Here is a 27772-nt window from a genome sequence, read left to right on the forward strand (position 1 = left end):
TAGAAATTATTGTAAGCTTCTATTTATACTAGAAGTTGAAGCTTGAAAACAAACATGTACTTTTAAAATGGTATATAATGTGAAATAGGTGCATGAAAATTACCTGTGGAGAAGACAACATTCTTTGAGATGAGCTTATGATCCACAATGGAGAACTGGGGAAGTTCAATCTTGTCCACCCCTGTCACAGCATTATCTCCTCCTCGCCAGTAGAATTCAATGTCATCAGTGGTGTAACCATCTGAGAGAGAGGACAAACATCCCTGGGAATAAACGTTTATTTTTTCATAAATACGGGCCACCTTTTACTTGTGTAGTTCCTTACATGGCTCTTTTAGCACAGTATAGTCAGCAACTATTATCATGTTTGATTATGTTAAGAGGACGGTATTTAGTAATGGGTCACCTACATTAGAAATGTTGCTACTGTGAAAAGAACACAAAGGGCACATTTAGCTATTTCAGTATCAGTGAGTCAGAATGAAGTCAAATTAAGGTCAGAGGATAGAGTGAGAAAGACAGAGGGATACTTTCAGCAGGTAACAGGAAGGCTTAATGGAGTACTGCAATGTTGCTCTGTTTTAGCCTTATAAACTTTCAACCTCTTTCTGTTAGTTGAAGTAAGGCTCTGAATTCTTCATAATATGAACATGGAGCCTCCTGTTTGTGTAGTGCTAGTCACACTAAACTTGCTAATCAAATATATAAGAAGCTAAAGACCATTTAAAAGGTGTAGTTTGCAATCATTTCGTCTTTGTTGTAAAATGTTAGTGAAAGGTTTCACAGCCACTGCTTTTTGTCCTGTTTTATAAAAGCTCATATTATAGTTTCTGAAGAGAAATCATAGTCTGCCAGTATTAGTATTGGAAGGTTAAATCTTTACAAAACTCAGAAATCTGTCTTGAAATTTTGAGTGATGCTTATCTACTTGAAAAGTGTGGTGATTGACTAAAAAATAAATTTTTTGTTAAATGAAGTGGTTTTCTATGTTTTTAAGTTAATGAGCACTTAGTATCTGAGCTGTAAAATACGTGTAGAAGACACTTGGAGTCTTCTTCTTGGGGATAGACGTTGGGACTGTACAGTTAAACCAATTGCTTCTCAGAGTGGGGACAATTTTAAAGGGGATTTAGTCCTCTTTAATTCAAATACAGTCTTAAAAAGGAATAACCAGTTGTTGCAATCTCTATTTTGTAGTTGTTTTGTTATGATTATTTACAGTGAAGACTGTTTTGCTCTGAATTGACATGTAGTGTTAAATGAAATGCTGTGAAACATTTTTAGATTAAAGTTACTTTAGGAGGGCAGACGTCTTTGTTAGAATTTGGCAAATTTTGATGGCCATTTGCTCAAATTATAAGTGAAAACTTCTGTTTATTTAAACTCAGAGGGCTCAGATGGCTGTTTGCTCGTAAGAGATTGATTGCTGAAACAAATTTTAGGAAACAACACTCCAAAGACCTGAACCAAAGTAAACACTGGATTTTCAATTTTAACTCACTGACTTTTTTAGTTCCTAAAACATTAAATACCAATATTTTTGGTTTATTATTAAGAACCAAACTTAAGTATCATTTGATTTCATTTTTGTCAAATTAGTGGTGACATAAATCACAAGAGGGAACATAGAAAGGATCTATAAATATTGAGAACATATACTCCAGAGTCATAATATGTAAAATTAAAAAATCAAAACTTTTCCCCTTGCATTTTTCCTTGATTAATTAAAATCAAATGATTCATTGCTTTTACGCTCCGGTTCAGTTTTCAAGTCAACCGACTTGCCTTCAAACTCTGGTCTCAAGGAATGCAAGAAGACAAAGGACACCAGATTTGATTTACTTTTTAGAAGACAGGCTCACCATTTTATTTTAAACTAAAACAGTTGTAGTATAGGTATAACTGAGGACAGGACTATTATTTTGAATTACACATGTACTGCTCTCCCAACAAGGCATTGGAAAAATGTTTGCCTTACATTTAAAACAACTGAGAGTATCCAAATCCCTTTCCCTCCAAAGCATCTAAAAGAAGAGCAGAAAATGAATCTTGAATGAATGATTCAGACAACAAAAACCTTTTAACTCCGTCCAGGATTCCAGTGTCTTTAATCAACAACTTGATTTTAGCTGCTTTAAAATATGTTCACAATTAAAACTGTCATTGTTTTAGGAATTATTTTGACCCACATGCAAAACTCACTCAGGAGACCAGACAAGTTTCAAAGGTTTATTCAAACACACAAGGAGAGTTCTACTGGAACAAGGGTTGGAAGGTTCTTCGGGTCCACTGAAGAAAGAGGCAAGAGTTAGTTCAGATCTGGGGTGGAAATACATCCATATAGCTCCAGAAGTTTTGGTTACTTTATCACTTGAGCAGAGAAATTCAGGAGGGTCATACCACTGGGCTTGGGAGTCAAGCAATCCAAATAGCTTGTCCAATGTTCGGTCCAGAATTCTCACAGAGGCAGGTGTTAGGAAAGTTAGGAACCGAGCCACAGTCAGAGATGAATAATCCAAATACACAAACAGCAGTAGAAGGTGTAGAATGTCCGAGTCCAGCTCCGTAGGTAACAGCCCACACCTCACAGGTTTCTAACAGGGAGCAGGGAAAGAAAAACAGGATTAGTTTCTCTGGCTTGGTGTTTACCACTAGGGCAACAACACTCAGGCGCTGAAGGACTGGTAGCAGGCTCCTAAGTACTCCTCCCAGGTAAGGCCAATCAGCCAAAGATCTGCAACACCTGTAGATAGTTAAAAGAAGCTCCAGGAGGACTTCTGGTGGACAAGTACAGGAACGAACACTCCCAATTCCCAACAAACACTGGAGGATGCGATTTCTTCTTATATCAACCCATTAGGGACTGGGCACACTTGCTGTTTCTTTTTTTTTTTTTATTAAATCTTTAATGAAAACACCACATTACCAGGATTTTCAATGGCTTATTTTTAATTATTATTATTATAACGTAGGGTCCAATGTAACGTGGTGCTAATTTCTTGGACAAGGATTTCGGAGGAACATCACGAGCACATAGCCATACCTTCCATCCAGGGGTATATTCAGGTGCCGGGACCCTATGCCAATCAGCAAAACGGCAGTTCTGCTCCACAGTGCGGTGAAGGGTGGCCACAGCATTGGCCCACACTCTTTTACAGCGACGTATGTGGTGTTGGACTCAAGGAACAGAGATCTCCTTCTCATCATCTGGAAACAATGGGGGCTGGTAATCAAGGGAAACCTCGAATGGGGACAATCCTGTGGCAGAAGAAACATGTGTATTGTGCATATTCATCCCACGGAAGATACTCACTCCAGCTGGTAGGACTGGTAGTAGTTAGACATCTGAGCATGAATTCCAGTTCTTGGTTCATTCTCTTGGTTTGACAATTAGTTTGAGGATGGTAACCTGAGGAGAGAGCAACTCTAGCATTTAAGGCGAGACAAAACTGCTTCCAAACCTGTGAGGTGAACTGAGGGCCTCAGTCTGAAAGGATCTCTTGTGGGATTCCATGCAGATGGAACACATGACGGACAAGTAGCCGAGCAGTCTGGAGTGCTGATGGACGTTTCTTTAATGGAATAAGATTGGCATGATTTGGAGAATCTATCCACTATGGTCAGAATAGTTGTCATTCCACGAGAGGGGGGTAACCCAGTAACAAAGTCCAAAGCTCTGTGGGACCATGGTCTCATGGGAATAGGTAAAGGTTGCAGGAGACCAGCAGGAGGGTGGTGAGACGGTTTACTTTGGGCACAGGTAGAACAAGCCCCCACATAGCTCTTAACGTTCTTATGTAAAGTAGGCCACCAGAAACAACGTAAGATCAGGGCAATGGTGCGGGACAAACCAGGATGTGCAGAAAACTTGTTGTGAAACCATTGAATCAGGCGGGGACGAACGGATTCAGGAACAAAAGTCCTGTTTGGAGGACAGCTGTCAGGACCAGGGTGAGAAAGTAACGCCTGTGTGACCAATTGTTCAATCTCCCAGGTAACGGAGCTGATTTTGCAGCTAGGAGGGAGAATTGAGACAGGATCCTCACTTGTGACGTCAGGTGAGTACTGTCGGGACAAGGCATCAGGCTTGATATTTTTAGTTCCAGAACAGTATGAGATGGTGAGGTTAAACCGGGAGAAGAATAGGGACCAACGGGACTGGCGTGGGTTCAGACGCTTGGCTGACTGAAGGTAGGAGAGGTTCTTGTGATCAGTCCAGACCAATACCAGATGTTCCCTGCCCTCCAACCAGTGACGCCACTCCTCCAGGGCTAGTTTGATGGCTAACAGCTCTTGATCACCCACATCATAATTTCTCTCAGTGGGGGACAGTCTGCGGGAGAAATAAGCACAAGGGTGGGGTTTGTTGTCATCACTTGAACGTTGAGAAAGCACAGCATCTACCCCAGAATCTGAAGCATCCAACTCCGGGACAAACTGTTTGGAAGAGTAAGGTTGAAGCAGAATAGACGCTTTGGCAGATCTTTCCTTTAGCTCTCTAAAGGCGGAGTTAGCTTCGGGTGTCCAGGAAAAAGCTACTTTGGTGGAGGTGAGACAAGTAAGGGGGGCAGCCGTTCGCCTGAAGTCCCAATAAAGCAATGGTAAAAGTTTGCAAAGCCCAAAAAGCGTTGAAGCTGCCTCCTGGACTCTGGTACGGGCCATTCAAGCACTGCCTTAATTTTTGCTGGGTCGGAACACAACTGACCACTGCGCAGGATAAAGGCCAAAAAGGACACCGTGGACTTGTGAAACTCACATTTCTCAGCTTTAACAAATAATTTGTTCTCTAGCAGCCGTTCCAGCACAAGTCGAATATGTTTCCGGTGTTCAGTCAGATCCTTGGAGAAAATAAGAATATCATCAAGGTAAACAAAAACGAAAACGTTTAGAAAATCTCGGAGGACATCATTCACCAGAGCCTGGATCATTGCAAAGGCCAAAAGGCATTACCAAGTACTCAAAATGACCTAATGGGGTTCTAAAGGCAGTTTTCCACTCATCTCCTTGTCAGATGCGCACTAAGTGGTATGCATTGCGCAGGTCTAGTTTGGAAAAAACTGTGGCACCTTGAACAGGTTCAAAGGCAGCAGATAAGAGTGGAAGAGCATATTTATTTTTGATGGTTATGGCATTCAACCCCCTGTAGTCAATACATGGACTGTGAGACCCGTCTTTCTTACTCACAAAAAACAAACCTGCCCCAAGAGGAGAAGAGGAATGGTGAATGAGGCCTGCAGCTGGGAATTTGAAATGTAGTCTTCCAGAGTTTGACGTTCTGGGTGAGAGATGGGGTATAATCTGCTATAGGGTAATGGGGCACCTGGAAGCAGGTCGATGGCGCAGTCATAGGGACGATGTGGAGGAAGAGATAGTGCTTGTTGTTTACTGAAAACTCGGCTCAGATCATGATATTCAGTAGGTACGCCAGATAAGTCACAGGGGTCCGCCACTTCAGGGGATGCCGGCGTAGGAGTTGGAAGAACAGTGGACTGCAAACAGGATGAATGACAATGTGACGACCAGGATTGAATAGTGGAGTTAGTCCAATCAAGGTGAGGATTATGTTGGTTTAACCAGCTAAAACCCAAAACAATAGATGTGTGAGAGATGGGAAAAACATAAAAGGAAATAGCCTCCCTGTGGTTACCTGAGAGGATTAGCTGTAACAGTCTGGTGCGGTGGGTAATACAGGGCAACTCCTTCCCATCTAAAGCAGTGGCCCTTAAAGGAATAGAGAGCTCCTCAGTTTCAATGTCCAATTGATCCACCAGCTTGCTGTCAATGAGGTCTCGTTCACAGCCGGAGTCAATGAGAGCAGTAAGTTCAAATTATGCGTTATGCAGTAAAAGCTTGGCAAGAAGGATTAAACAGAGACTAGTAGGTGAGGAAATCTGGTCCGTCAGACTCCCCGTTTTTACTGATGGACCCGGTCTTTTGGCCGTACAGGACGAGTAGCCAAAAAATGTTCAGGGAAGCCACAATATAGGCAGAGGTTAGCAGAACGTCTTTTCTGTTTCTCTTCAGGGGTTAGATGGGCTCGTCCCATCTGCATGGGTTCAACCTCCATAGACAGATTAGAGAGAGGTTGGGGGTGAGCAGGTCTATGAACAGTTTGATTCTCTTTTTTCCCAGTGGCAGGAACAACAGGGCGAGACCGCTTCTATTCTCTAAGACAATTATCAATACGGGTGGCCAAAGCAATTAAATCATTTAACTCCTCCGGCTCATCTAAGGTGGTCAACTCATCCTTTAGCGTCTCGTTTAGTGCTCGAAAGAACGCTGATTTTAAAGCGTCTGGGTTCCAGCTGGATGCAGTTGCCAGATTTCGAAACTCAATGGAGAACTCAGATACTGGTCTTAGCCCCTGTTTGAGAGTCAGGAGGCGGCAGGATTGGCTAGGACTATCTGAAACAGTAGAAAAAGTTAGTCAGAACTCTTCAATAAACTCCTTGTAAGTGCAACCAAAGCAGGATGGATTTTGAAAACGTGCTTCTTCCCATCTTAATGCTTTTCTGGTTAACAAGGCCAAGATGTAAGAAATTCTAGCATCATCAAAAGGGAAGGAGTGGGGAGAGCGATTAAACACCAGATAACACTGGAGAAAACCTCCACAATCCACCTCCCCAGAATACTTTTCCGGATTGGGGGTAGTGACGTCACGTAAGGCTACTGAGTGAGAAGTTGAGGATGCCATAGCGCCACTAGGCGGAGCAGAGGTAGTAACTGCACCAGATTGCAGACTATGTAGGAAACTCTGTATTTATCCAGCCATTTGTTCCAAACTTTGATTGGTGATGGTAAGCTGGTCATGTAAAGACCCGAGCTTGGAATCATGCGACTGTATTAATTGATACTGATCTGCTATTTGAACCCTGAGTGAGTCTGCTGGGCCTTGTTGGCCTGAGTGTTCTGTCATTGTTTTAGGAATTATTTTGACCCACATGCAAAACTCACTCAGACCAGACAAGTTTCAAAGGTTTATTTAAACACACAATGGGAGTTCTACTGGAACGAGGGTTGGAAGGTTCTTCGGGTCCACTGAAGAAAGAGGCAAGAGTTAGTTCAGATTTGGGGTGGAAGTACATCCATTTAGCTCCAGAGGTTTTGCTTACTTGATCACTTGAGCAGAGAAATTCAGGAGGGTCATACCACTGGGCTTGGGAGTCAAGCAATCCAAATAGCTTGTCCAATGTTCGGTCCAGAGGCAGGTGTTAGGAAAGTTAGGAACCGAGCCACAGTCAGAGATGAATAATCCAAACACACAAACAGCAGTAGAAGGTGTAGAATGTCCGAGTCCAGCTCCGTAGGTAACAGCCCGCACCTCACAAGTTTCTAACAGGAAGCAGGGAAAGAAAAACAGGATTAGCAAAAGCCAAAAACAGACTGGCAAAGTTTCTCTGGCTTGGTGTTTACCACTATGGCAACAATACTCAGGAGCTGAAGGACTGGTGGCAGGCTCCTAAGTACTCCTCCCAGGTAAGGCCAATCAGCCGAAGATCAGCAACACCTGTAGATAGTTAAAAGAAGCTCCAGGAGGACCTCTGGTGGGCAAGCACAGGAACGAACGCTCCCAATTCCCAACAAACACTGGAGGATGCGATTTCTTCTTATATCAACCCATTAGGGACTGGGCACACTTGCTGTTTCTTTTTTTTTATTTATTAAATCTTTAATGAAAACACCACATTACCAGGATTTTCAATGGCTTATTTTTAATTATTAGCGTAAGAAAGGCTCAGTTGTAATAACACACATTTGTACACTTGAGGTTAGACTGAAATAATCTTATAACCATGTGAATACTGGATCTTTAAGCTTGACACAGTTTGTGCTTGCATTCTGCCATGACTAATTTTGTAACTGCACTAGGGCACTAATCGCCATTTTACAACACAAAGCCAAAAATTATTGTAAATGTACAATGCTCCATTTTATTTCTTCTGCCACTAGTGGTCTTTATTTTGTAAGTTTACCGAAAGGAAATGGGGTACAGAGAGAGAACTCGAAGCTGTGACACATTAATCTAAGACAGTAGTGTCCGTACGTGGGTCACACGCTCTACCCAAAGGCCACCGCTGTGCCCCCAATGCTCCATTTTCAAGAGTGAATTAATACTAAGTAAGGAAAATGTCTTGTAGTGGTAAAGGTGCTCAGGAATCTGGACCTTTGCACATATTGTCATGATCCTAGTGTGTGTGTGAAGAGTAGGGACCATGTGCAGTGAGAGATCTTTCCTTCAGAGAGAATCTTCACTGGAGGGCGTGGCTACGGGTTAGGCAGGCTGCTTGCTATTCCCTCAGCAGCTGCTGGGGTTGATTAGGTGCTGCTGGAAGACCAGTATTTCCTTGATGCTCAGCCTTACCAATAGAGTCAAGCCAAATTAAATCTCACTGAGAAACCTTTCCTTATGCTTAATTTTGGTGGTTACCTTGCGTGCCTTTTATTCATGTTTGTATTTTTCTGTGGCCCCAGATGGCCACATACCTTCCCATAATAACCTCTTCAAGACAGATATCTTCGGAAGCTGCGGCTCCCACATCCTCACCTTTCACCTGTCTAACTGCAGTCCAACTCCCACTAGCCAAACTGCAATCCCTCAACCTGATCTGCTCACAGTAAAATTCACTTTGGACCTTACCTTCTCACAAACAATTCTGGTTTTACCTACAAACAAGGTCTGAGTTTGACTCTGCATCTGGGTAAGGAAGCTACTGAGAAACATGACACATTTTTAACTCCAGTGACCAAGACTGTTAAAAAGATCTTCATGACAATAGGTGGGCTTGAAATAATCTTATATCATGTAGATGATGACCGTGCAATTGTTAAACCAATGTCCAAATGCAATGTTTATGGCTATGAAGCTTAAATGTTCTTTGTAGATTTTGTTTTATTACAGTTGTTGGGACCCACAGCCATGGATTACAGCATGCGGTACGAACATTTCTGGAACTTTCAAAATAGATCGCATTAACCTAATTCCAGCCAGCCAGGAAAGGGGAATACAGCGGACTTCCCGTGATGTCACTGGCATCACGTATAAAAACACCCCCTTTCCAATGAATCGATCTCTTCCACACCGGTGATGATTGGGACAGGAGGGACACAGTGCGCTAATGTCTCTTTGCAGGCAAACAGACATAACTCTTCAAACTGGATCCAAGAGTGTCATAAGATCACGCGGTCATATGCACTAAGTTAAGTACGAATGAATTGCTGTTTGTGTAACAGGTATTCATTAATGAAAAGGGGTAATTAAGGTACAAGCGTTGCTTGACTTTCTCTCTGAAATCTACAGAAGCAAACTCTGTTTCCAGACAGTTCCCAGCAAGCCGAGTGAAGCAGTTTCCCAAAGGAAGGACAACGGGACGCATCACCATGTTTACGGCAGTAACTGTGCAGTTTGGTCGGCGGAAGGAGCGGGCCACCCCACCCAACAGCTACGGAGATTAGCTGAAGCTAATCTTTTGTTCACAGAACTTTCTTCAAACTTCGTCGTCGACAACTTTTCCTCAGCACGGTTCATACGAGGTTAGGTGGTTTGGGCAGAGAGCGATAGAGGTAGTTTAGAATGAAATAATCTAAACGTTTTTCATTTTATGAAGTTTGGTTTTGTTTGTGTTGAACTCAGCTATCTTAGTGCTAGCAGGTTATCTGCTCAGCATATGCTCAGTTTTGTGTTCTGTGTTTTTAAAGTTAAGACAAACTTTACCTGAAGGGTGATTTTAAACACAGAAGATTGATCATAACACGCCCTCCACACTTATGCATTTTAACCCTTTTATTAACGGTATTTTAAAGGTGTGTGTTTGATTCTGATAAGCTTCTTTTGTTAGCTTTAACTACTAACAGCTAAGAACATGTGTACTTACAGCTAATCTGCTAAGATCATTTACCCAAAAAGGTTGTTAGTTTTCAGTCCAGTAAAATATTTCCCTAAAATCATTATTTTACTAAACTTGATAACTAAATAAACACCATTAAGCCCCATCCATTTCTCAAGAAAGATTTGGTTCTTTTCTCAAAATATTTTACTATTTGCTAAATAATTTCTTTAAATATTATTTTAATAAATAAAGACAGCTAATGAGACACAGTTGAGAATTGGTCATCCAGAAGGTTGGTTTTATTCAGCAGATCATTCTTTAAAACATTATTTTATTAAAATAATATTTTATCTGATCTTGCATTGTGAATGGTTGTCTAAAGGTATGCTGATTATTGCCTAAGTTGGTTCCAAGAGTAACTTAACTTAATTTCCAGATTCTTCAAAATAATCCTTGGTTCTCAAACATAAACATTGCATGGTAATGTTGCATCACTCTTTCGGTCATGGTTTTCAACCTTCTTTTATCAACTTGTTTATATTGTACATAGCACATTAATCTTCCCTATTCTTTAATTCTGCTTGGTAGTTTAGTTGGATTGTTTTAGCATGGTGAAGAGTTTGTTGATTGAAATATGTTTGACTTTGAGTTGACTTATTTTTGTTAATAAATTCTTGTATTTTAAGAAATTGTGTGAATTCATTCTATGTGTGTGCAGAGTTTTGCTGTTCAACAATGTCAGAGCTTGGCTCATTCCTTTCAATTTTGTCCTAATACCAGCTCCTTATTGGGCTGGTATTCACAGGACAACCCTTAACAGGGTGATAAAATATTAAAATATTAATATTACATATTAAATAACATATTCATATTCATAGTCACAACACAGTTCCTAAAGGGAGATTAGTATCTGCATGTCAAAGCTTTATAAAAACAGAAAACATCAATGACGACTCTCCAGAATTCACAAAATTGTTACAGGTAGTTGTTCTATATACAGTAATGTTGTACGTTTTTCTATACTGTGAACACATTTCTTTTTGGTAACAACCCGAATTATTAACTAAATAATCTGAACTGAAACTATCTGTGTAGTTATGCTGCTATAAGCTTAGGCTGCTGGAGGACATAACAACCACTTTCACCCTCTTTGCTACATTCTCACACTACTCTCCAATTTTGCATTATTTGCTGTTATTTCAGCTTTTAACCTTGTTCTATCTTTTCTCTTCCTAGAAGCTACACCTGGACTGGTTCTGTGTCTGCCTGTGACACCTTTCTGGAGAGGGGAATTGTCCGAGCTTCTGCTGGCAACAACTTAATGCTCACCCTCTACCGATGATCCACATAGCCCTGTCTTTTAGTGTTTAACCCTTTCTCTCTCCTAGACATGGAAATTGACTGAGCTTTTACTGTAACTAATTATATGTGCTCTCTTTCAGACTCTAACCTTGAAAACTGGCTCAGAGTTGATCTGTTCTTTCTTTCTAGGTGAAACGACTAAAGGAGCTACATCCATTAACATTTGCTTTTCCTTCCCATAGAAAGTACTTCTGGATCAGTGCTTCTGTGTTCTTTTTGTGTCTCTGCTCTGTTCTCTCAAACCGCCAGTCGGTCGTGGCAGATGGCCGCTCATACTGAGCCTGGTTCTGCTGGAAGTTTCTTCCTGTTAAAAGGGAGTTTTTTCTCTCCGCTTTTGCTACATGCATGCTCAGTATGAGTGATTGCTGCAAAGTCAACGCTAGTGACTGTCCACTGTCTCTACATGCTCATCCGGGAGGAGTGAATGCTGCAAGTCACTGACTGGATGCAATCTGCTGGGTTTCCTTAGATAGAAAAACTTTTTATCCAATTTGAATAAAAAGCTAAATCCGACTGCACTGTTCAATTGTTAGGATTTATAGGAATGTATGTACCTGACTGTTGTGAAGTGCCTTGAGACAACATGTGTTGTGAATTGGCGCTATATAAATAAAACTGAATTGAATTGAATTTAATAAAACAAATAACTTTTTTTATACATTTTGGTGATTGACCTATTGTCATTGATTTGATTCATAACTGTAAACATTTTTGGCATCATATATAAGACAAGTATTTCATGAGGTATTCATGATACAGGGATTTAAAAAATCAAAGGGAACATTTTGATTTTCATTAGAGTAGAGACGCTGTGGGTTGTGTGGGTGGACAGTACAAAGTCAACTGTCATGAACAAAAGCAAGTTTGACAAAATAATTAAGTGTAACCCCCACACTGGTTAATTGATCACCGATCAAAATGTAAAATACTAGCTAAAAAAGCGTTCTTTTTATTTTTCCTAAAAATAGTCCTAGTGAGCTGTCCACCCCTAGATGTTCTTTAAAATTTCAGGGTCTTTTCACTTTTTATATTTTTGAATGAATCCTCATCTGCCTTTTTTTTCATACGTCTCCCAGAACTCCTGTGATGTGTCCATTTAAATCTCCTCATTGACTTTTCTTCCCTAAGTTCTTAAACTATAAATGTGTGACCTCTTTATTTGCTACACAGGACAAAGGTAAACACACAATTAGTGAATGTTTTCAGCACCCTCAAATTCATATTGTCTTACTCCCTCTAATTCATTTGATGTTAACACAATCTCTCAAAAGTATGCAAAGGACTTTGTCAAATAGGGTTGGTTTTGTCATGATTAGTGGGTGTTTTTGGGTTCTTATTATTATTATTATTATTGATAGGTTTTGAAGCATGCTTCTGTTTATTATTTACCTGGTCATGCTTTTTTTTTTGTCTTTTAGTTCATGTTTTGTCAAGTTAGGTTTTGGATCTGGTTATGCTTTAGTTTCATGTTTTTCTAGTTATGTTTCTATTAGTTTGTATCCTTGAACTTCTGTTTTGCTCCAGTCACGTTGTGTTCTGTCCTGTCTGTCAAGAACAGGACTGCTCATGTCTTGTCTTGTCCTGTTGATCATGCCAAGCCTGTCTTGCCAGCCTGCCAATGTCAGTTTTTGCCATCACCTTCTGTAGTACGTTTTGTTAATTAAATAATTTCAATTACCATGATGCTGCCTGCTCGTCTGCATTCCGGGGTCCTCCGCTACACAAACCCCTGAGTACCCCATGCCAGGTCTCCAGGGAGCTATTACTGAGCAGCCCATGGCAGGTCTTCAGAGTGCCGCTGCAGCTCAGCCATCGCTAAGTCTCCAGAGCGCCGCCATTGTGCCGTCCAATTCTGTCTCAACCTCCTCCACACGCCGCAGAGGATTTCGGAAGAGGGACGCCTCGGCTCATGTCATCAGGGGTCCCGACGACGCCTTGGCTCAAGTCATCGGGGGTCCGGGCGACACCTTGGCTCGAGTCATTGGGGGTCCCGGCGACGCCTCGGCTCAAGTCATTGGGCGTCCTGGGGACGCCTCGGTTCCTGCTCACACCACTGAGGGTCCCGACATTGCCTCGGCTCCTGCTCAAGCCACTGAAGGTCCCGGCAACGCCTCAGCCCCTGCCCACGCCACAGAGGGTCCCGGTGACACCTCAGCCCCTGCCCACACCATCGAGGGTCCCGGCGACGCCTCAGCCCCTGGTCAAGCCACTGAAGGTCCCGGCAACACCTCAGCCCCTGCCCACGCCACTGAGGGTCCCGGCGACACCTCAGCCCCTGCCCACACCACTGAGTGTCCCGGCGACACCTCAGCTCCTGCTCCTGGTCTAAAGGCCTTCGAGGGGTTCAGTGAGAGACTGGTCCTCGTCCTGGTTCCTGAACCCTGCGACAAGGGGTTCGAAGACGAACCGCCGCCTGAGCCTGTTTCTGAGCGGTTCGAGAAGAAGCTCGTCCTCGTCTTGGCCTCTGAACCCAGAGACGAGGGGTTCCAGAAAGAAGGGCTGCCGGATCCTGTCTCTGAGGGGTTCAAGGAATAGCTCGTCGTCGTTCTGGCCTCCGAGGGTTACATGAGAAGAAGGCATTCTGGGTTCAAAGTCTTTTTTGAGAGATAAAATTTTTATGTGCAAAATTATGGGAGGCCTATGTATTGTATAGATTTACAATGTTTTGAGTGTACTTTAGGTATATTAATAATCTTTATTTAATATGTAAGCCTGGTCTATAATTTGAAAAAGTGAAATAGATACATTAAGTTGGTCTGTTATTGTCTGCACAGAATATTTTTGGAAAAGAGCTGGCAGAGCAAAATAAAATTGTTCATGATAACATCAAAAGAAATAACAATGCAATACTAAAGCTATTTAACTGGGACTCTATCATATCTTGCAGGCAAACCTGACTCTAGGCCTTTTTTATCAAGTCTATGAAGTAATGTTGCAGCTGATTTGTTTTAATGGGAAAATAAGGATTTTAGAGGAAGATAAAACACTGGCTTTGATATGCCTTAGGGTAAAAATATTAGATAAAGCTTTGCTGTTATTTTTATTAACAAGAAACAAACAACAACAACAAAAACACAATTAAATAAAATACATATACCTATTTATAAATCGAAAAGGGTACCATGGGTTACTCCCACAGTCTAAACACATGACTGTTAGGTTACTTGGTTACGCTAAATTGCCCTTATGTATGAATGTGTCTAGGCATGGTCGTTTGTACCGTGTGTCTATGTATTGCCCTTCGATGAACTGGCCACCTGTCATGGATGGACCACACCAAATGACTGCTGGATATAAGCACCATATCACCAGCAGCCCTGCAGGGATAAGTGGGTACAGGCAATGGGGTATTGCTTTTATGATGACTAAAACATAAATTATGGGGTTTCACGGGGGCTGTATTATTTTTTTGAACTTAACAATACCTATTCTCAAAGAAATGCCTGTTTCACAAAGCATCTAAAATTGTGTATTATCTCATCACATTAGCTGAATTTGTCATTACAACCCAGGTTTTTACACATTACCAAAGGACAAAGCTTAAAAAACAAAACACATTTTAAAATGTTTATGCTAACAACAACCTTCTCATCATCCTCTGCCATGAGCTAGGATGATCTATTTCACTTCCAAATGTTCCTCAGACTAATTCTATAAAGTTCATAGTGACCCTAATGTGGTTCCTAGTGTACTAATTAAAAATGATTTTCTTGTCAATGTTGTGGAAATTGCTGTTATAGACCATTCTAAAACAATGTCGATGTAATAACACTGGTCCCTTATTATAATACTTAAAGCCTGTCAGTTTCAATACATTTGAAATGAATGTTTAAGCAGGAAGACACCAAACATAAATGAAAGCAATGAATCAGTGCAATGTTTCACAAATATGTTGTTAAATTGCATCCATTTAAAAATTGTGATTTGTGGTTACACTTTTCTAAACTCTTACAACACAGTGCCAAGCCAAACCTTTACAAAACTATCACTGTGAAACTGGGAAGCTGAAATTTTGGCTTGTTGTGCAACTGATGGATGAATGCTATGAGGGGCCATTAGGTACATCATTCTGAAATTGCTCTCTCACACGGTACTGAAACGCTACATGCTCTTAAATACAACACTGAAATGCTCTCACATGCACTACTGAAACGTTACATGCTCTTAAACACACTACTGAAATGCTACATGCTCTTACACACACTACTGAAATGCTCTTACACACACTACTGAAATCTTTTCAAATTATTTCAGCAGAAACTGAAGTTATTTCAGTAGAAACAGATGTTGTTTCAGTAGCAAAGGGCTGTGTCCAAATTCAGGGGCTGCGGCCTTGCAAGGCGGCATTTGCAGGCTGATTACATCACAGCTATGCGACAAAGGTTGTTCAGATTCGAAGGCTCCTCCAAAGGGGGCCAACAAATGCATTATTCTTTTCCCTTGATTTGAAGGATGGGTCCGGTGTATACTTCGTGGCCCACCCTATCCCATGATTCATTGAGGGTCGAAGCAGATTGTTGAAAAAGAAGTGGCATTAGCAGAAGAGGGAGAAAAGAAGTGAATAAAATTGGATTTATTAGAGGTAGAGCCTTGCTATACTGAGGAAGGACGCCTGACTCCCAGCCCATCGTTTTCTCTCGTGCTGGGTTTGACCAATGGGTAGAAGTTAAACACAGATATAATTCGGTCAGATGATATTTAACGGTTAATGCTTGGTCTCTTTACTCTAGTCATTATGCTCTACAAATAAATGTATTTAAACTTTGTTCAGAAAGTTAATATTTCAGTGTTTTAAGTTGTTAAAAGTCAGTCAGTCATTTTCTACCTCTTCTTCCCCAGTGGGTCGCGGGGAAGCTATCTCCAGCAGTCTATAGGCGGGAGGCGGGGTACACCCTGGACAGGTAGCCCGTTCATCGCAGGGCATTGCAAAAAGTTTGACCAATAGATTAAATTAACTGGTATTTGTCATTAGCAGTATACTTTATTAATGGCTTTATATTTTTTTTATATCTATAAACATAAAAGATATTTTGAAAATGTTTAAATGGCTGATTAATGAACAAAAATTAAATGAAAAAAAAACCAAAAAAACAAGAACATAAAAAAACAAAAACAAGCTTATAAGCCATCAGGACAATGTGCGGTTATTTATGGTGGAGACTGCGGAATTAACCCTCGTTCTCCAGTTTTACGGCTTCACAGCTCTGTGCTAATTATTTCTATCCTTAATTATAAAGTCACACTAAATTATATCCTGTAAAATGGTTATAATATAATATATACAACATACATTTTAATAGCATAATTCAAATGTAAAACTATGAAACATATTATTTATTTATGACATTAAAATATTTCTAAAATATTTTCCTAGAGAATATTATAATTCCCTTAATCAATAATAATTTTTAGAATTTTGTTAGAAAATTATACAACTACAATGAAATACAAAAATAAAACCAAAAAATCACGTCGGAAGTATTTCTTTTAGCACATGTGGAAATGAGCTGAAGGCACAAATGGTGTTTCCAGGACAAATCTTTTATTTATTTTATTTTATTTTAGTTTAGTTTAGTTTAGTTTAGTTTAGTTTTTGAGCAAATACCAAGTATACAACAAACAACTAACTGAAGTACACAGAAGAATACAACACTTACACAAACAAATAATAAAGGGTGTTAATTGAACAAATACATTAATAACTTCACATGTATAAATTGTTTTGAGAGGCTTTTTGTCGGTAGTCTGATATTGAGGTTATTTATAGCACCACATCTTTAAGAAAATGAAGAAAGTGTAGAGACGACAACTTCTTGGAACAAAAGCTTCTGGGACAATCAGTGCAGTGACAAAGTTCACATTTTTCTCAAGATCTTTCTGTTTCTACTGAAATGATTTGAACACATTCCAGTTATATATCTGAGAGTATTTCATTAGTGCACGTGAGAGCATTTCAGTAGGGTGTGTGAGAGCATTTCAGTGGTGTGTGTAAAAGCATGTAACATTAGTGTGTGTGAGAGCCAATTTAGAATTATGACCCTAATGGCTCCTCATAGAATGTACTCCTCTTTGTGCACTGCATTTCACAGGATATTGTTATTGCAGTGACAGTGCTGACTATAATGACTATTATTAGTTAAATATGGAACAAATCCTCCTTTCAAAAACGTTTCCTCTACATGAAAAGTTCTAAGAGGAAAATAATCTGAATGTGTTAACTTTACTGGGTTACGTTCACTCTATTAATATCCTACTGCTGGTATCATTTTTCTTTACTTTCAGTTTTTCCTTTGCATATACAGTGCCTTGCGGAAGTACTCGGCCCCCTTGAACTTTTCAACATTTTGCCACATTTCAGGCTTCAAACATAAAGATATAAAATTCTCATTTTTTGTGAAGAATCAACAACAAGAGGGACACAATCGTGAAGTGGAATAAAATTTATTGGATGTGTCAAACTTTTTTTACAAATAAAAAACTGAGAAGCGGGGGGTGCAATATTATTCGGCCCCTTTACTTTCAGTGCAGCAAACTCACTCCACACGTTCAGTGAGGATCTCTGAATGATCCAATGTTGTCCCAAATGACTGATGATGATAAATAGAATCCACCTGTGTGTAATCAAGTCTCTGTATAAATGCACCTGCTCTGTGATAGTCTCAGGGTTCTGTTCAAAGCGCAGAGAGCATCATGAAGACCAAGGAACACACCAGGCAGGTCCGAGATACTGTTGTGGAGAAGTTTAAAGCCGGATTTGGATACAAAAACATTTCCCAAGCTTAAACATCCCAATGAGCACTGTGCAAGCAATCATATTGAAATGGAAGGAGTGTCAGACCACTGCAAATCTACCAAGACCCGGCCGTCCCTCTAAACCTTCATCTCAAACAAGGAGAAGACTGATCAGAGATGCAGCCAAGAGGCCCATGATCACTCTGGATGAACTGCAGAGATCTACAGCTGAGGTGGGAGAGTCTGTCCATAGGACAACAATCAGTCATACACTGCACAAATCTGGCCTTTATGAAAGAGTGGCAAGAAGAAAGCCATTTTTCACAGATATCCATAAAAAGTCTTATTTAAAGATTGCCACAAGCCACCTGGGAGACACACCAAACATGCGGAAGAAGGTGCTCTGGTCAGATGAAACCAAAATCGAACTGTTTAGCCACAATGCAAAACGATATGTTTGGCGTAAAAGCAACACAGCTCCTCACCCTGAACACACCATCCCCACTGTCAAACATGGTGGTGGCAGCATCATGGTTTGGGCCTGCTTTTCATCAGCAGGGACAGGGAAGATGGTCAAAATTGATGGGGCCAAATACAGGACCATTCTGGAAGACAACCTGTTGGAGTCTGCAATAGACCTGAGACTGGGACAGAGATTTATCTTCCAACAAGACAATGATCCAAAACATAAAGCCAAATCTACAATGGAATGGTTCACACATAAACGTATCCAGGTGTTGGAATGGCCAAGTCAAAGTCCAGACCTGAATCCAATCGAGAATCTGTGGAAAGAGCTGAAGACTCCTGTTCACGAACGCTCTCCATCCAACCTCACTGAGCTCGAGCTGTTTTGCAAGGAAGAATGGGCAAGAATTTTAGTCTCTCGATGTGCAAAACTGATAGAGACATACCCCAAGCGACTTGCAGCTGTAATTGCAGCAAAGGGTGGCGCTACAAAGTATTAACGCAAGGGGGCCGAATAATATTGCACGCCCCACTTTTCAGTTTTTTATTTGTTAAAAAAGTTTGACACATCCAATAAATTTCATTCCACTTCATGATTGTGTCCCACTTGTTGTTGATTCTTCACAAAATTTGAATTTTATATCTATGTTTGAAGCCTGAAATGTGGCAATAGGTTGAAAAGTTCAAGGGGGCCAAATACTTTCGCAAGGCACTGTATACTGTACATGCACAGACTCAATTCGGTATCTATGGCCATACTCAAATGCCCTATCTAAGATGTAATAAAATGGCCATATTTTCCTAGCAAGCAGAAATTACATCACTGGATGTAAACTTTTTATTTTTATTTTTGCTAGACCTAAATGAAATTGGTATTTGATAGAATACACAAATTACAAAGTCAGTTATGACAATCTGAGCCTGTCATTCTTAGTACGAGTCTAAATACGAAAGGATTTAACACTTGAAGATGAATTACATGTAGGGGTGGTCAAACACATGATGCAAAATTGTGAAGGAATAGAAGGTGTTAAAGATCTGCCAAGATAATGAGATTTTGTAATCCTGTGTAAGGCATATTCTATGATCTTGCTCAGAGTCATCACCTTAATTTTGTTCCTTTTCCTTCAGCCTTATAAACTAGCTTTTATGTAGTGGGAATGAACGCATTATGTGTACTGGTTTTGACGATTAGCCTCAAATAAATAATATTAACATTTAGTCAGAATAACAGTTTTTAAATTCAATTATTTAAAAAATTGGATTCTGGTACCAAGCTAATAAAAATGTTTTCTGTTTTCTTGTTGACAGCAAAAGATTGTTCAATAAACAGGCACTTTGCATTTCAAATAGAACAATAAATAGTAATTTTAATACAGATATATTTCCAATAACAAAAACTAATAGTAAGAATGACTTTCTTGGAAGTGTATGTGCCTAAAATTGACTAATAAGAAAAAAATAGGTTGAAAAAGAAAATCTGTTAATATACAATACAACCTGCACTATACCAGTTTGTATGTTGCAGTGATTAATACACATGAGGCAGAAATGGAAAAGAAAATACTGCTATCATTCTCCATTCACTTGATAAATGAACCCTGTGCCAGAGGAGTGTGATTAAAAGTTGGTAAACACATTTTCATATAGTATCCAGTTTGTTCCTTTGTGCAATCAAAAAAGTCAAAATGCAATAAGAAAAAAATGGATAAAAGAGTTGCCCACAAACAAGCTGTTCTTGTTATTATATTTATTATATATTTTTATAGGATACAGGGGCATTACTTAATGGCCACCTTGATGGATAAATTAAACTAATTTGAAACATTCCAGTAGATAATTATGAATCTGAACATGTATAAAAGTGAGTAAAAGTAAGTAAAAGTATAAAAGGAGAGGCTTAAAAATAGAGAGAAAACACATAATTGAAAAAACTAACTTGGGAATTATTGGAGAGAACAGCATGTAAATCAATTTTCCAACAAATGACTGAACACAATGAATGCAGTATTACATATGGAACCACACAGAATAATTAATTTCCCCTTCATATTACTCTGCTGTGTTGCCCAAAACTCCACTGCTGAGATTAAACAAGTGAAAAGTGAAAGTCTTTTCAATTTTTCTTTTTTTATCTTTTGGGAACATTGCATTTCCACACAATGATCTGCCATGACATTATAACAACAAAAAGGTGTAACAACAATAATCTTGTTTGGTTAGAAAAGGCTTCACCCTGGCATGCAGCAAAACATTTTGCAGCCAATTCACACCTGCAGACAGCAAATATAGTCCATAGGGCCGCCATGTTGTCCACACCCTCACTATTACTAACTAACATAGTCTAAGGTACGTTCAAACAAGTTGTCTTAAGTACATACCACACTGCACATGTAGCATGGGGACCTCATGGTACTAAACCATTTGCTTCCTTCTAATATTGATTAAAGGTGTGAAGAAGAAAGAAAGTGTAAAACTTAATCTACTGTACCAACACTCCAATGGCCTGTAGGTCAGTGGCTGCTGCTGTCGTAATCTGCCTGTGTTAGAAATTTTTGAGTCAATTTGAATTCTTGTCAAAACTCCATAACTCAAAAGTACAACTTAAGTAAGAGGTGGGATTGTTAATCAACTGAACATGTAATGTTCTTTTGCTTTTTGTTAAAATATAAAAGGTCCTGATAAAGTTTGGTTTCATATTTAAAAGTGTTGTAATCTTTGCTTAACAAAAACTCCTTAAAAACCTATTGCTGTTCTTTGTGCTCTATTTCCCTTTGTACAACAGGCCCAGCTGCAGGCCCTGCAGCTCATTTGTGTTATATTGTTCTCAGTGCTGTAGCCAGAGCCTGCCCATGTTACAATTAAATAAAATTTACAATGCAAGACAAAGATTATGCTTATAATCACTTCTGTAAGCTTGTATTACTTATTAATATGTAGTACGGCAGTGCTTTAGAAGCTGACAACAGTAAAAATGTTATGAAGATAGGTTTTCTTTCCTGTAACTTCAAATTATTCTAAATAGACCACACCTTAAAAAATGTGTGTATGATTATAAAAGTAAATTTGTTCTTGATAAACTCGATTATAAATATGAAACCTCTGTCCCAGAATCACATGGCACTTGGGGTCCCATTAGGGCGAAAGGGCTTTAGCAGCAGCTTAGTTTACTCGTGTCTCAGGCTGGCTTGGCATTGGAAGCTAAGATGCTAAAGCGTTGGGCAGGAAAACATGAGTTGCAACTGGATTACTGTTTTTTTATAGCAGTTTTTAGTATGCACAGTTTTCCAGCACCAACCAATAAACACATGAAAAGCTAAGAAAATTTTTTATAGGATAATAAATGTCCGAAGATGCAAACAGAACATGGTTTCTGTTTGACTTGGATATGCAACCTTAGTGGAGCTGTTATTTTGTCCTTGTGTCAAATTAACAGCTTCATGGAAAAGGATGAGTCTACTTATGTGTCTCGAAAGCATCATGATCCAGTACACTGGAATTTACCTAGAGTATTTCACTAGTGTGCGTTGGCAATCAAGTCAGCAAAGAAGTTGGCATGTCTCCAGCAAATTGCTAAGAATGTGATAGCAGTATTAGGTCCTTTCCACTGATCAAACTCTTTATTGTCCTACTTATGAGTGCAAAAGGGAAATAACTGAATAATCTAGGTTACTTTCCATGTCAAATGACTCAGCTTTTCTGATAGTTTTAAATATGTTGTTAGGTAAACTAAAATGCAGTTAAAAATATATTGCACAACATTTCTAGAATTTGACTGAACTAACACATATTACTCTGAGAAGAGGCTAATATTTTACAGTAACTTCACACAAAAATCCCACAAGAAATATTAATACTCAACTACACTGTCATGCTGTAAAATAAGTCTGACATAAAGGTTTTCTAAGACAGTGTCAAAGTTTATGAGCTAAATAAGATTTGGATAAAATCTACATATACCTTTAGAGTTGTAACTTGAGTACCTATATCCAATATAAATTATTACTAATTTAGAAAATAGGAAGTATTTACTTACAGCTCTCTATCTCAAGTGTGCAGTTTTGCTCATCTAGTGGATACCTTCTTAGGTCCATCATACATGCAGCTGTAGTAGTAATCCTGAAAAATAAAACAGAAAAAAGAGAATAAACTTCATACAAGCATCTCAATGAATCTTATTGTTGGATATTTCGAGACAACTGTACATATTGCAGCTTAAAGTTCTAAACTGTGTAAAATGTTGGTGTCTTTAAGGTGAACTACACAAAATTGATGGAGCATCTGAAAAGCTGTTTCTAAAACCAAATGAAAAGAATCACAGTTTTTCATTAAATGAAATTGTAACAGGTAACCAAGGACCCGAAATTTCAGCCAGACACAACAGATCAGATTCAAAGGTTTATTAAAAGTTCTGGATGGCGATCGGCAGGAAACCCTCAGCGGCCGACTCAGGAACTTCTGGCTTTGACCCTCGCGATGAATTGTTTTTCTGGATCATGGGTATGAAGAACAGGGGCAGTAGTGAACAGAGATTTTAACCTGGTGAAGGCTTTCTCAGCTTGATTGTACAGAATGTACTTTAGATAAGGTGAGTGCATGGAGGGGGGACACCATCTGACAGTGGATAAACAGACGGTAAAAGTTGGCAAAGCCCAGAAATCTTTGGAGCTGCTTGCAATCAGCTGGAGCAGGCCACTCAGACACTGCTGTGGTCTTAGTGGGTTCCAAAGTGACTTGATCAGGAGAGATAACAAAGCCCAGAAAGGAGATAGTTGTTGTGTGGAACTCACATTTTTCAGCTTTAACAAACAGGTGATTTTGGAGGAGATGAGGAAGGACAAACTGGACATGGTGTTTATGAGACTCTGAGGTTTGTGAGAAGATCAGAATGTCATCAAGGTAGACATGTACAAAAAGTCCCACCATGTCTCTCAGGACGTCATTGACCAACGCCTGAAAAACAACTGAGGCTGTGGTCAGTCCAAACGGCATCACCAGATACTCATAATGTCCAATGGGGTTGTTGAAGGCGGTCTTTCATTCATCCACTTCTCTGATTCGAAGAAGGTGATAAGCATTGAGGAGATCTAGTTTGGTGAAAAATTTGGCTCCTTGAATAAGTTCAAAGGCGGAGTTCATTAAGGGAAGGGCGTAACGACTCTTGACCGTTATGTTGTGAAGACCATGGTATTCAATGCATGGTCTAAGGGAGCCGTCCTTCTTGCCCACAAAAAAAATCCTGCTCCAGCAGGGGATGAAGAAGGGCGGATGATGCCGGCTTTTAAGGAGTCCTCCACATATGAGATTTTCAGGGACTGACAGAGTAAAGGCATCCCCTAGGGGGAGATGAGCCTGGGAGGAGATCAATGGCACAGTCATAGGGCCGATGAGAAGGAAGACTTATTGAACACCTCCTTAAGATCATGGTACTCTGATCGAACTTTAGCCAGATCTGGGTAGGTCTCCTCAACAGAGCTGACTGGCTCAGAAGGGGAACAGGCAGAAAGCAGACAAGAGGCAGAACAAGTCTTTGACCAAGCCATTATGGTATTATCTGCCAATCTATCTGTGGGGTGAGTTTTCTCAACCAAGTAGCCCCTAACACAAATGGTAATTGAGGAGAATTAATGACAATGAAGGTAGTCGTCTCACTCTGATTACCCCCGATGGTTAAACAGATGCTCACAGTGACTTGGTTGGTGTTGGATAGGTGATGACCATCCAATGCAAAACGTTGTGAGAGGACGAGGCAGGGCAAAGCTTGATGCTGAGCTTCTTGACGTAAGACTCATCCATGAATGAATTCCGTGTCAGCTCCAAATTCAATGGAGCCGACAGGATTAGCCTGGAAAGAACTCGGGGGGGGGGGCGCTGTATTGGACCACACTCCGATTGCCTTGCTTTAAATATAGGAAGTGTGGAAGAACAGGGTCAAAAACTCTAATGAGTTCCTTAGCAAATGCTGCGGAGGAATTACATGAAGTAGCCTGATTCTGCCATTTGCTCTGCCTGCTAATGGTGAGATCACAAACGCCACCTTGGATCTTTCGGAGGGGAAGGCTGAAGCTCAAAATGAATCTCACATTGAGTTAAAAAAGCTCTGCACTGATCAAGATCGCCTCTGAACAGTTCAGGAGGAGTTAGATGGGGCTCTCTAGTGGCCATGACAGGAACTGCTGGTTGAGAGGGAGGCTTCGAAGGTGGTGGCGTCTGGAGAGCACTGGGAGAGGACTGGTTTTATAACATGCCCAAAATCTTATTTAGCCGGCAGCGAGTCTGGTGATTGAATTTTCAACACCAAGGCTCCACTGTTGTGCCGGCGAAGGGTCTATTTTGGCCAGATTATACTGTAACAGGTAACTGAGGAAATTTCAGCTGGACACAACAGATCAGGTTCAAAAGGTTATTAAAAGTTGTGGATGGTGATTGGCAGTAAATCCTCAGCAGCTGACTCAGGAACCTCTGAAGGCAGACAGATGGGTTAGTGGCTGAGCAGAGAGCTGAGAATATTTTAATAATATAATATTTTACTCAGAGAAAAAGCTACTAACCTTCTCAGAATCTGTAAGGAAACCAGGAAGCTAATTTTCAGCTCCTCAGAGTGTTGGCATGGCAAGAGCTGGGAAACTTTCCACAGAATCTCAGGTTTACAAACCCAGTGAATAAGCAGATTGCGGTGGTCAGGGGACAGAAACAGGGTCAGAGCCATGAGAGGCTTGACCCGTGGTCCAGGGCACAGAAACAAAGTCATGCATGAGCAGGCAAACTGATCCAGGGATTAGGCAGGGAGAGGTGGTCAGAAAGCAAAAGCAAGGTTGATGTCCAGAAAGCAAACGCCAGTAAGGTATCTGATATGGGTAAGGCAGGGCAGATAATCTGGCGCTGTTTGTGTGTTGGCGTGCTGCTTATAAAGCCAGGTGCGCAGGTGAAGCAGGTGAGGTCTGATTAGGAGCAGGCTGGGAAGGAGCAGGTGAATGTAATCATCGTGGTTAGAGCAGCAGATAGACAGGGATGAAACAGGCAAACAGCCCAGAATCATGACAGATATAGCAAAGCACACAATTTCACACAGTAAGCTTGGAGGTTAGAGTTATGTTTTAGCAAATGACCTTGTGATAATAAAGGCCATAATCTAAGTCAGTGTTTCTCTGTTCTGTTTTAAATTCCAATTTGTGTATATTTGATTTGTATGCTTGGAGAACGCTGTTAGTTTACATTGTATTTTGAAAAACTTCTGATTACCATGTGATTACCAACTTCTGATTACCAATGTGAACATTTCAAAAATATTACAGGTGATGCCTCTACGATCCTGAGCTGGTGGTGGTGGTGGTGGGGACACCACCAGGGATAAGAGGTTCATAGCTGATCCCTCTGTCCCAGTTTTACAGGATAATCCTGTGGGTTCTCTGTTCGCCCCCATCTGAGATGTGAGCAACAGCAGGGATCAAACTCTGCAGGATAGCTGTAAGCCAGAAATATCAGTGGTACTGTTTTTCCTCTGACAGCTGCCTGTCATATCATATTATAAAATATGATGGCACCAGAACAACTTAAGCATCTTACCTTTTAAAGTGAAAATGACTGGTCACTTGAAATTATATTCATACTGAGGCATTAGTGACATTCAATACAATTTAGTTTATTGTCACTTGTCACTACACATTTATTCAGTTTTGATAGCAAATAAATCACGGATTTTTCTGTACATTTATTGTTAATTGTTTTAAGGTTATTTAGCTTTTGTGTAGTTACTAAAACAAATTTGTTGAATACACTCCAGTTATAATTCACAAATATGGTGTAACTTCTTATATCCATGCCTTATCTCAGCAGTATTCATGAGCTTGATGTAGATGTAGCATTCAACATGGTTCTGGATCAATTCACCCCATCCCCAGCTTCCCCCATGCCCCCATGTATATGACCATGGTTAAACAGCCAATTTTTACTGGTATAGTAATTAGACATGGAGACAAAATGTCAAATTTAATTTAATTTGAGTGGATATTCTTTTCTAAACATTTTAAATGTCACTCCCATGATTTTAGCTCTAATCCCAGTTTAGCTAAATTAACTCTTATAAAATCTAGAGATTATGACCACTCTTCTCAAAACTTAATACTGCCTGAACAAAATATGTCAGTATTACTGACATAAAAAAAGTAACTTAAAGCAAATGTAAATCATTTTAACCATGCAGGTGCTTAAACAAGGGGCATTGCTTTCATCTCTAAGATCTAAGGAGCCACATAACAACACTACCTTACTCATCAGTGCATTGAGAAAAGATCAGCATTGGTAGATTATTATCTGGCTTTCAGTTGGGGTTGCCTCAGGGGAGACTGTGGACTGATTTTAGAAGTTTGAGCCAATAGAAACTACACTGTACTTGTAATCGTCTTCACCCGCTTTATCCGGAACTGGGTCGCGGGGGCACCAGACATAGTGAGATGCCCAGACTTCCCTCTCCCCAGACACCTCCTCCAGCTCCTTTGGGGAGAGTCTAAGATGTTTCCAGGCCAGCTGAGACCCTCCAGGGCCATCCCCTCGGGGGCTTCCTGTTCAGCTCAGCTCTCACTTCAGGTCTGACTTAGTGTCCGCAATACGGAACAAACTCCTGCTCCGCTTGTAAAGAGACTGGATAGCCACTAATAAAGGGCCCCCGACTCTGTACTCCTAGAGCGCCCCCCACAGGGCACCATGAGCGATACGCTCAAATGCCTTCTCCAGGTCCACAAAACACAGGTGGACCGGTTGGGCAAACTCCCATGACCCTCGAGCACCCTGTAGAGGATGTAGAGCTGCTCCCGTGTTCCACGCTCGGGACGGCCCTTCTTGGAAAGGAGGACCAGCACCCCAGTCTGCCAGTCTAGAGGCACTGTCACCGACTGTCACACAGTGTTGAAGAGGCGTGTCAGCCACGACTGCCCAGCAACATTGAGAGACTTCAGCTACTCAATGCTTGTCTCATCCACCCCAGAAGCCTTGCTACCGTGGAGCTTTTTAACCACCTCGGCGGCTAGAGCCTTTGTGATGAAAGAGTCCAACTCTAAGTACCCAATCTCTGCCTCCACCAGGGAAGGCGTAACGGCAGGATTGGGGAGATCCTTGTAGTACTCCCTCTACCACCCAATAATGTCCCCATGCGAGGTCAGCAGCTCCCCACCCCTACTGTGTTTACGAAGCACTGCTTCCCTCCCCTGAGGCGCTGGGCGGTTTACCAGAATCGCTTTGAGGCCAACTGGTAGTCCTTCTCCATGGCCTGACCGAACTCCTTCCAGGCCTGAGTTTTTGCCTCTGCAACAGCAGGCCGCAGCATGCCAGTCAGCTGCCTCAGGAGTCCCACAAGCCAACCACAGCTGATAGGACTCCTTCACCTTGAC

General features: G+C 40.7%; 1 protein-coding gene across 2 annotated transcripts in view; it reads right to left on the reverse strand.

Moving 5' to 3' along the window:
* LOC124876343 (gamma-aminobutyric acid receptor subunit beta-2-like) overlaps nucleotides 1-27772 on the reverse strand; it is a 99555-nt gene that overhangs the window by 14009 nt on the left and 57774 nt on the right. For both annotated transcript variants that reach the window (XM_047379014.1, XM_047379013.1), the window contains 2 exons: nucleotides 22423-22505; nucleotides 104-241 (listed from right to left, as the gene is read on the reverse strand). In XM_047379014.1, the coding sequence (XP_047234970.1) occupies nucleotides 104-241; nucleotides 22423-22505 (221 nt within the window). The remainder of the gene's footprint in view (nucleotides 1-103; nucleotides 242-22422; nucleotides 22506-27772) is intronic.

Source organism: Girardinichthys multiradiatus, chromosome 11 (genome assembly GCF_021462225.1).
Source record: "Girardinichthys multiradiatus isolate DD_20200921_A chromosome 11, DD_fGirMul_XY1, whole genome shotgun sequence".
NCBI classification, from domain to species: domain Eukaryota; kingdom Metazoa; phylum Chordata; class Actinopteri; order Cyprinodontiformes; family Goodeidae; genus Girardinichthys; species Girardinichthys multiradiatus.